At 45.6% G+C, this 10257-nt stretch overlaps 1 protein-coding gene across 1 annotated transcript in view; it reads right to left on the reverse strand.

Moving 5' to 3' along the window:
- Positions 1-10257, reverse strand: part of LOC308288962 (uncharacterized protein) — a gene marked incomplete at both ends in the record, with an annotated part of 29152 nt that extends 18895 nt beyond the window's left edge. Inside the window, 9 exons of the mRNA XM_080730435.1 lie at positions 74-196; positions 2634-2756; positions 3539-3571; positions 5401-5526; positions 6064-6204; positions 7252-7371; positions 8551-8877; positions 9459-9525; positions 10141-10257. Of these exons, the coding sequence (XP_080586561.1) occupies positions 74-196; positions 2634-2756; positions 3539-3571; positions 5401-5526; positions 6064-6204; positions 7252-7371; positions 8551-8877; positions 9459-9525; positions 10141-10257 (1177 nt within the window). The remainder of the gene's footprint in view (positions 1-73; positions 197-2633; positions 2757-3538; positions 3572-5400; positions 5527-6063; positions 6205-7251; positions 7372-8550; positions 8878-9458; positions 9526-10140) is intronic.

The following is a 10257-nucleotide window of genomic DNA, read 5'->3' on the forward strand; positions in this document are numbered from 1 at the left end:
AAAGATTATTACATGTACTGTATTTATCAAATTACATGGTAGACCCACAAACAGACACAGTCTCCTCACGCACCAAAACAGGAGTGTCCGTCTCCATTAAAACCTTGGTAGCATTGGCAGAAGTAGGAGCCGATGATGTTGCCACAGCGAGCATTGGTGTCACAACCGTGAACACCCGATGCACACTCATTCTCATCTAGGAAGAGAGGGAGATACGATAGAGACAGACAGACGGATAGATAGAGAGACAGAGAGAGCACATTCAATCAATATATTTTGCATGGAATAATGCATAAGAATGCATGTAATGGCATAACTGTTCAGTACCATTATATCCATAATGGTACTGATATATACCAGTAAGACTCCCTAATCGGGAGATAAGCGACCGTAGGTGGCTTATCTCCACAAATAGGGCAAAAATGTGTTTTTCCAAAATCTTCCTGATCCATGTTGATGACATGAGTGTAGACATGCTGTGTAGTGATATTCGTGATTTTAGGGCAAAAACTGTAGGAGCAGTGTCCAAAAATGTGTTTTAAAAATCGGCCTGAAGGTGGCGCTAGAATAGGGCCATGTGAGAAATGAGGGGTGGGGTCTCCGCGTTGCCTTGGCGGACGAATAGGTACCGGCCCCGGCTCTCCCGGACGCTCCTAGGCCGAGTTAGGGCATTTTATGTGCGCTGCAGTGGCAGGGGGTCCTCCACTGGGGGCGCCACCACTTTTGCATCCGTTCTGGAGCACCAGGAGTCGGTGGTCCCCGGGAATTCCCCGTGAGCAGCCCCGTTGGGGTGGTCATTTGGTCATTTTTGCACATTTGGTAATTTTTTACATCTGGGGGTCCCCCAGGGGGCTCCGGGGGTCCTTGGAGGTTGTAGTTTGGCAGGCAAGGAGTGTGTGTGTAAAATCTGGCATGGACCGGGTCAACGGGTGCGGAGATATAAGCAGGGAAAAAGTGTGACGTGTGACGTGTGAGCACATTTGGTCATTTTTTACATCTGGGGGTCCCCCAGGGACCTGGGGGTCCCTGGGGCTCCGGGGGTCCTTGGAGGTTGTAGTTTGGCAGTCAAGGAGTGTGTGTGCAAAATTTGGCATGGATGGGGGTAACGGTTGTGGAGATATGAGCAGGGCAAAAGTGTGACGGACTCACTGACTCACTCACTCACTCACTCACTCACAGACAGCCGGTGGAGGTTTTGGTAGTAAATGCGACCTACGGTCGCAATTATATCCACAAGGGGGTGCTTGCAGGCAATTGTCAAGGACCAGCTGTTCAAAGTATTTTCTTTCACACGGAGAAGAAAAAATACATGTTGATCTGTGTCCATGGAAAACCATAGTTTTGACAAAACAAGCGATATGGGAAAAGAAGCAGAGATATATCCATGTTTCTGCAGGACACAAAGCAATGGGCACCTGAAGTCGCCGGATGTAGTATTCCGCCAGCTATAATGGGAAATTGAGTTTTTTTTTCGCTCACTCCCGGCGTTGCCTTGGCGGACGAATAGGTACCGGCCCCGGCTCTCCCGGACGCTCCTAGGCCGAGTTAGGGCATTTTATGTGCGCTGCAGTGGCAGGGGGTCCTCCACTGGGGGCGCCACCACTTTTGCATCCGTTCTGGAGCACCAGGAGTCGGTGGTCCCCGGGAATTCCCCGTGAGCAGCCCCGTTGGGGTGGTCATTTGGTCATTTTTGCACATTTGGTAATTTTTTACATCTGGGGGTCCCCCAGGGGGCTCCGGGGGTCCTTGGAGGTTGTAGTTTGGCAGGCAAGGAGTGTGTGTGTAAAATCTGGCATGGACCGGGTCAACGGGTGCGGAGATATAAGCAGGGAAAAAGTGTGACGTGTGACGTGTGAGCACATTTGGTCATTTTTTACATCTGGGGGTCCCCCAGGGACCTGGGGGTCCCTGGGGCTCCGGGGGTCCTTGGAGGTTGTAGTTTGGCAGTCAAGGAGTGTGTGTGCAAAATTTGGCATGGATGGGGGTAACGGTTGTGGAGATATGAGCAGGGCAAAAGTGTGACGGACTCACTGACTCACTCACTCACTCACTCACTCACAGACAGCCGGTGGAGGTTTTGGTAGTAAATGCGACCTACGGTCGCAATTATATCCACAAGGGGGTGCTTGCAGGCAATTGTCAAGGACCAGCTGTTCAAAGTATTTTCTTTCACACGGAGAAGAAAAAATACATGTTGATCTGTGTCCATGGAAAACCATAGTTTTGACAAAACAAGCGATATGGGAAAAGAAGCAGAGATATATCCATGTTTCTGCAGGACACAAAGCAATGGGCACCTGAAGTCGCCGGATGTAGTATTCCGCCAGCTATAATGGGAAATTGAGTTTTTTTTTCGCTCACTCCCGGGTGCCGCAGCGGGGCAACACGTCCCTGAACGTGATAACGGGGCACTCCACAGGGGGGGGGGGGGAATCGTTATCACGTTCCCAGACGTGTTAGGCATCCCATGTAAAAAATCCGAAGTCAATAATTTGATCCGCTGGTCAGTAGCCTACCAGAGACTCTGCTGGTCATCAAATGATTGGCTCAGGAATGTGAAGAAGAAACAAAAAAACATGAGGCCAGAGGCTTCCCATGGAGGGAGGATTAACTGTAAAGTGTCAGTCGCTTACCTTCACAGTGTGTGCCGTTACCACGGTAACCTGGTCTACAGATACACTTATAGCTCCCAAGAGTGTTGGAACAAACGCCTTGACCCTCACACACCCCAGGACTCTCCTTACATTCATCCACATCTAGAAGAGGACAGAAGAGGATGGAGAGAGAAACGGTACACAGTAAAACCTTTCATTTAACCCAGAGATAAATGAACACAGAGGATTTTAATGTGTCTAGCCATGTAGTTTTGAGTTCCGAAATTAGGCTTGTATTAACTCATTTAGACCTGGAATTATTTTATACTTTAGCTATTGAAAAATAGCAGATATACAAGCTCACAGCGTGGCACAGAGTGCCGCGCTGCAAGCTTGTAGATCTGCTATTTTTTAAAAGTCGTAAACACGTGTGCAAATCTTTGAATATAATTATGTATTTTTAAAGCGAACATTTGTAACTCAAATTTTGTTCTGGGGTTGTCCCTGGAACTAAATATTTTGAGATGGGGGTCCGTGGCCAAATAGATATCATTTTGGGGGTCCTTGACATGAATAAGTTTGAGAACCACTTCCGTAGAAACATGGGTTTTTCAAAAACCTCAGAAGGATTTAGAAGACACTTATAGAATCGGGTCAAAATATTCAAAGATTTTCACGATTTTTCAAAAATAGCAGATCTACAAGCTTGCAGCGCGGCACTCGGTGCCGCGCTGTGAGCTTGTATATCTGCTATCTTTCAATAGTTAAAGCATAAAATAATGTAATATTTAATAATGCGTAATATAATGCCTTCCCAGTCTAAATGGGTCAAATTAAAGGAAATTGAGGCAGGGTCAAACAAAGCAATGTTCTCGATATTTAATTGCAAAGACACACAAAGATTAGAAAGTCATATTGGTCAAGCAGGGAATGCGTCGTCCTACCTTGGCACACCTTGTAGTCTGGACACACTGGACCTAAGAGAGCAGAGCAGAGCAACCAAATGACAAAACAACAGAGGAGGAAGTGGGAGAAGATTATGAATAGAAATGAGAACCAGAAAGGAATGGAAATGTGAAACAGAAGGGAAAATCCCCCATAGCAGGGGTCTTCAACAGGGGGTCCAGGACCCCTAGGGGGTCCTCAGAGTTACGACATGGGGTCCTCCAAATCTTTGTGAAACTTGACTTTTTTCTCCTTTTTCATATTAACCACTTGAACCCTAGTCAGTGTCCATATTCTGAGAACTTTAGCCAAAAATTGCAGATTTACAAGCTTACAACGCCTCACGCTGTGAGGCGTTGTGAGCTTGTAGATTGGCTATTTTCGGCAAAGATAGAGGGGAAAAAAGAGAAGACTAAGTACAGAGTGAAACGTCAAGTTTATTAAGTATTGACGGTTCAGGTGGTTAAATATCTGAAAACACAAATTGACATGAATCTAAAATACAGGTTATGGGGGTCCCTGCTTCATCTCTCTCTCTCAACTAAGGGGTCCTTGGACTGAAAACATTGAAGACCCCTGCCCCACAGGATTAAAAAAAGAAAAAGAAAAAAGAAAGAAAGAAAAAACTACAAAAGCAACAAACCAGTGGGTCAAGGTTAATTGGGCCACCAGAGCATTCTGTCCAATCAGCAAAGCATTGAGCTCATGTTATAGTTAGTTAGTTTATTGGGTCATGAGGCATGTACAAATATGACATTACATACAATACAAAAACAAAACAGCACAAGACAGCTAGACCGAAAAGGTGTAGGCAGAGGTTTTAGCTTACAGAGCCTAGCCTACCATTCTTAAATATATAATAATCAATCAGTAGAAACAAAAACAAAGACAATATTTCTGAACTTTTTGTACATACCATACCTACCATATTCATGTTATACAGTTTCTTAAATTTGCAAATGGAGCTACACATTTTTTTTAATATAATTTCAGGGGTTGACACTTCAAGTTCTACTTTACCAAAGGTCATGCCCACTTGCCCGAAAAGTGAATTGTCCATTGTAAAATAGTTACAATTTATGTTTGTAAGTAAATTAAGTAAGGTCCATAGGGTAGTGGCCTAACTCCTGATTCTGTAGTGTGAGGCACCTTGATGAAGTACACCCCCTGGACAGCTAGTATGTCGCAGGGACTTCAATCACAGAGACCCCATTCCAACCCTTGATGCTGAGTGCCAAGCAGGGAGGCACTGGCCTGGGTCGCATTTTTGAGTCTTTGGTATGACCCGAAAGGGGTTCGAACCCCGACTTCCCAGTCTCAGGGCGGACACTCTAACCACAAGACCACTGAGCCGGGATACCGCTCAATGTTTGTAGAACAAACAAATGAACAGTCACTTTGAAAAACAGATTGAGTGAAACTGCTAGTTGTTAAAAAGGTAGCATTGTTCTTCATGAATAGCCAATAATATTGAATGCCCGTCGGGCAACCTGAAAGCAAACTCCACTTGCACAAACATTTTATTCACTTGCCACCGGCAGTCTGGCAATCGTTAGTGTCAACCCCTGCATTTTCACAGCTATTCCATACTTGTATCATTTTTACAGATACACATTGCTTTTTAATATTTGTTCTGCGCTAGCAAGGAGTTATTGCATGTTAAAAATCAAGAGCTTGATGCCGAAGGCAAGGCAAGGCAGAAGGAAAGAGATAATGCCACACTGCATTATTGATTGGTGGTTTGCCGATCCATGTTGTGACCTTGTCTGGTATACGCACAGAACATCCAGAAGAACTTCAACAGATTAAAAGGTGGAAGTTAGACGTTCTAACTGGGCGTAAAGTTTAGTGTTTCACTTACCGACGCAGGCAGGAGACTCTGCTCTGAAACCCGGCTGACACTGGCAGATGAAGCTACCGGGGGTGTTCACGCACACATTCCCCAGCTCACGACGACATTGCTCTTCAAAGCTGCACTCATCCACATCTAAATGACAGACAGAGAGGCAGCCTATTACAAAGAGAAAGATCCCTCTCCGTTTAGCTTTATACTTAATTTAAGCTTTGAACGTATTTCCTCCAGGACATTGGTTATTAACAGATTTTCAAATAGAAAAACTGAACGCATTTCAGCAAGCAACACTGTTGTTTAACACGTACTGCTGCCAAAAAAAATACCCCTTTGTAGGGCTTCTCCGCCATGCCCGAGGAACCCGAAGATTTAATAAGCTTTAATTAAAAAAATGTTTTTATCGAAGCCGAACTAAAATAGGCCGGAACTAATGCTCCGGGATCGGTTTCTACACGGACACCATTATGGAGCGGACCGATTAACATTGAGGCCACAAACCGGAAGCGTCTAGTGGATACCCAAGCTTGTACAAGTTCCTGCCCCCCCCGAGCCCCCTGTGATTGGCTGAACCGGAGGTAGGGAGCGCTCCATTGTAGTCACTTGGACTGCAAGGGAAAGGGCTGCTTGCTTTCGGTGATGAGGAAAAGTAAGGGATAAAAACACAAGCCTCACCAACACAGTCCTGTCCGTTCAGGGCCATGACGTAGCCCGGTGCACAGGAGCAGGTGAAGGAGCCCGGAGTGTTGGTGCACACAGCGTCCCCCTTACAGGCCTGTAGACCTGTCACTGCAGCCAGCGCACACTCGTCTACATCTGCTCCAACACACACACAACCAGGGAGAGAATGTTAGAGAGGCAGGGGCTGACATTTTCTAAAAAGGCTTTTTGGTGTTAGTATCGAAAATAGCCGACCTCCAACGCGTCGCAGTGCGACGCATTGTGAGCTTGGAGGTCGGCTATTTTCAGTACTTGATACCACACTGAACTAAGCATAATCAAGTGAATACTGGAGATGTGGCGTAACAGCATGGGTTTCTACACAGAGAGGGCAATTCTTTCATAAGATGCTGCATTCAAGTTCAGGAGAGTTTGGACAAGGCAATTCTCTTGAATGCTGCCTTCAGGTATGGCATGGAAAGGAGGCATTTGGATTTCTTTCACCATAGTAAAAACCGCATTCATGGTCTAGAGGGCACTTTTTGCTGACGGATAAAAGGGCAGGTGCTCAAGCCCCCTTTGATGTCTATGTGTGCACGTGCCCGCACACAACAGAGCTGTTACTGCAGCCAGCGCACACTCATTTACATCTGCTCCAACACACACAGTACAAGTATTGGGATTAGGCTCTGTACCATTCATGCACTTACGAGTGGAATAATGGAGGGTTTATCACCTGTCATTCCCACTCAGAATTAAATTATGCACACACTCACTCACTCACACACGCACGCACGCACGCACGCACGCACGCACGCACGCACGCACGCACGCACGCACGCACGCACACACACACACACACACACACACACACACACACACACACACACACACACACACACACACATTCATTTTTATTTCTATACTTAAGAGGACTTGAACATTTGGAATGGCAATGTTATGAATGCTGTTTAAAATGTATTTGTGTGCCATTTTTAACCCTAAGCCTAAAGATGAAAATAGCCAATCTACAAGCGTCGTTTTGAGCTTGTAGATCCGCTATTTTTGGTGTGAGACACCGGTGCACAACTAAGTATAAATCAGGGATAACTCCAATCCCAGCCCCTAAACATAATCTGTAAATGTCTTAACACACGCACGCACGCACACACAGACACACAGTCTTGTCTCTCCCTCACGTACCATGGCATCCTCCAGCCCCCATCAGGTAACCACGGAGACAGTGACACAAGTAGGAACCAGGTGTGTTAGTGCACCCCGCGTTGGGACCACACGCTCCTGGCTTTTTACACTCGTCCACATCTGCCAAGTAGAAAGATGTTATTATTATGCTGTAATACAGTACACATGGTTCTCAAACTGTTTCATGTCGAGGTCAAGGACCCCCACATTGATATGTACGTATGTGACCGTGGACCAACATCAAAAAGGATTTTGTGCCAGGGACCTCTCAATACTGGCACCGAAAGGTTTGATGAGCTGTCCACATGTCCTCTTGAAGCAAGTCCACCCCGGAGTAAGAAACGTGACTGGTCATAATTTTACATGTAGGCATGGTACAGTATATCGCCACTGTCGGGCAGAAACCTCGTATCTCCAAGTTTCAAATTTTTTCGCGAAGTAAAGCACTGCTTCATCATACAAGGCCATTGCACAAAAGTAGTGAAAACAGCAGATCTACAAGCACACAACGCCTCGCACCCGCGAGGCGTTGTGTGCTTGTAGATCGGCTGTTTTCACTAGTTTAAATCCTTTTACAATGATAAATACAAAACAATCGGTTTTGGACTTACAAGGTTTCCACCCGACAACGACGATATTCAGACAAACTACAAATAACAAAGATTAGCTATGGATTGCTCATCTGCATGCTCTGTGTTTTTTTTGGGGGGGGGGGGGGGGCCAAGGGCAGAGATAGAGGAGTGACATGCGAGATAAGACGGTGTTCAGATTCAAACTCAGGTCCTGGCACTGCTGTGGACTCACCCATGAGCAACAAAACCAAAGAAACAAAACATTTTGAGCTGAAGATTTCTGTCTTCGGGTGGATGGGACCATATGAAAATGTCACGATTATTTTTGACAAAAGAAATCGCGATTTACGATATTATCGCGATAATCAAAATCCATTATCCCGTGGCGTAATATTTGCCAAAAAATAGCCGATCTACAAGCTCACAACGCGCCGCATTGCGCCGCGTTGTGAGCTTGTGTATCGGCTATTTTTTGGCAAAGACATTTGATAGAGTGAAAAAAAGACTGCATCAAGTACGAATATTATAAGTACCTTTTTACCAATTATAGAAGGTTTAAGTATAGTACCGGATATGCAGCTCTGCAAATAAAAGGTGAATTGATCCCAGTGCATGACGGAGGACGATATCATGATAAATTAAATCTCCACGATACGATTATCGTGAGTGTTTTTTATCACGATAAACGATAATATCGCTTATCGTCCCATCCCTTGTGGAGTCTCACCCTGACACTCTGGGCCGTCCTGCAGGGAGAATCCAAGAGGGCAGCCACAGCTGTCACCATCCTTCACCAGGCCAAAGGGACAGCCACAGCCAGCGTCCTCCCCAAGCGTCACCTGGTTCCCTGGGCATGATGTCACAGCAGTGGGCCCAGGGCGAGGACTGGGACCTGGTGGAGTTGTACTGGGACCCCCTGGAGCTTTACTGGGGCCTGGTGGAGCTGTACTGGGACCTGGAGCTGTACTAGGGCCAGGGGCTGTGCTGGGGTTAAGGGCTGTACTAGGGCCAGGGGCTGTGCTGGGATGAGGGGCAGCTGTGATGGTGCTGGGGGCTGTTGAGTCAGGAGAAAGGAGTATTGAGGAATTAAACTTGCGTTGCCTTATTTGATGAGTGAGTTCTGTTTTCAGTGTTAGTCTAATACAGTAGCATGAAAAGTTGAAAACCCATATCACGTATCAAATATTAAGGTCTTAATGTAAAGGCCACACGTGTACCAAAAATATGAAAACAACTTGGTTCCAGCAGTGAAGTGCAACAGTTGAGAAGGAGGATCTGTGGCAATCCGGTGTAGAAACAAATTCAAAAGCCTTTCCTCACATAAGCCTGACACCGTCATACGATGAAAATAGCTAATCTAAAAGCTCACAACGTGTCTCACAGTGAGCTTCTAGATCTGCTATCTTCACTGTGCAACACCTACGTACAACGTGTATAAATTCGTCCTAGGCCTAGGCTATTTTTGAGAATTTTCGCCTACAATGACATTCCCAAAATATGGACACCATGGTGGATACTGGATAGGCAACAGATTTTGTTTCAAAATTTCAAAGAGAATTCTCATTAATCCTTGCAAGCATGCAACTATCCCAACAGCACTTACTGTATGTAAACCAGGAGAACAAAGAAACTCACGTGCAGTAGGTTTTTGAGTTGTTACGCTGACACTGAGGTTCCCAATAGCATTCTCAATCTCTTGGTCCTGAAACAGAGGAGAGCCTGCTGTAATAAAGAGGTTCCCAACCATTTCAGCTCGAGACCCAAGTTTAATTTTCTCCCCAGGACCCAGACAGGACCCTAAAGGGCGAGGTCGCTTCTCGCCCTTAGGGCGTCTTACTGCTAATATGAATTATCACTTAACATATACTGTACAGCAAAAATGGCAGATCTGCAAGCTCACATGTTGCAAGCTTTTATTTTGAGCTTGCTATAGTTTAAGTATGCAATGACACAGTTCAGTTTCACAATCTCACACTGAAAACAGTGTAGACCAGTGATATTCAACTGGCTGCCCACGGGCCAAATCCGACACCAATTCAATCATTCTTTTTAAGCTTGTTAGTTTTGTGTGTATTTTTGTCCATCTTCCATCTTCATCCACTTCAAACACATCCTAAGAGCTTGTGCTCTTATCACAACATACATAAATGCAGTATGAAGCAGGCCCTAATAAGTTGCCATAGTGAACATAATATGCCCAAAAAGAAGCCCTGCATGGATCATTTGGTGATACGGTTAGGAACTATGAACAACATACTTTACAACTGTGGCCCCTACCTAATCTACCGTATAGTTGAATGACACCATGATCAATCACCTGCATGTTGATGGCTGTCTCAGCACCAATGTCCCCCGCCTGGTTGGTAAGCTGTGTGTCCAACTGTTTGAGGACCTCATTCTCACTGTCCCGGGGTCTGCTCAGAGGCTCTGCCAT

Source organism: Nannobrachium achirus (genome assembly GCF_963921795.1).
Source record: "Nannobrachium achirus genome assembly, chromosome: 1".
Lineage (NCBI taxonomy): Eukaryota > Metazoa > Chordata > Actinopteri > Myctophiformes > Myctophidae > Nannobrachium > Nannobrachium achirus.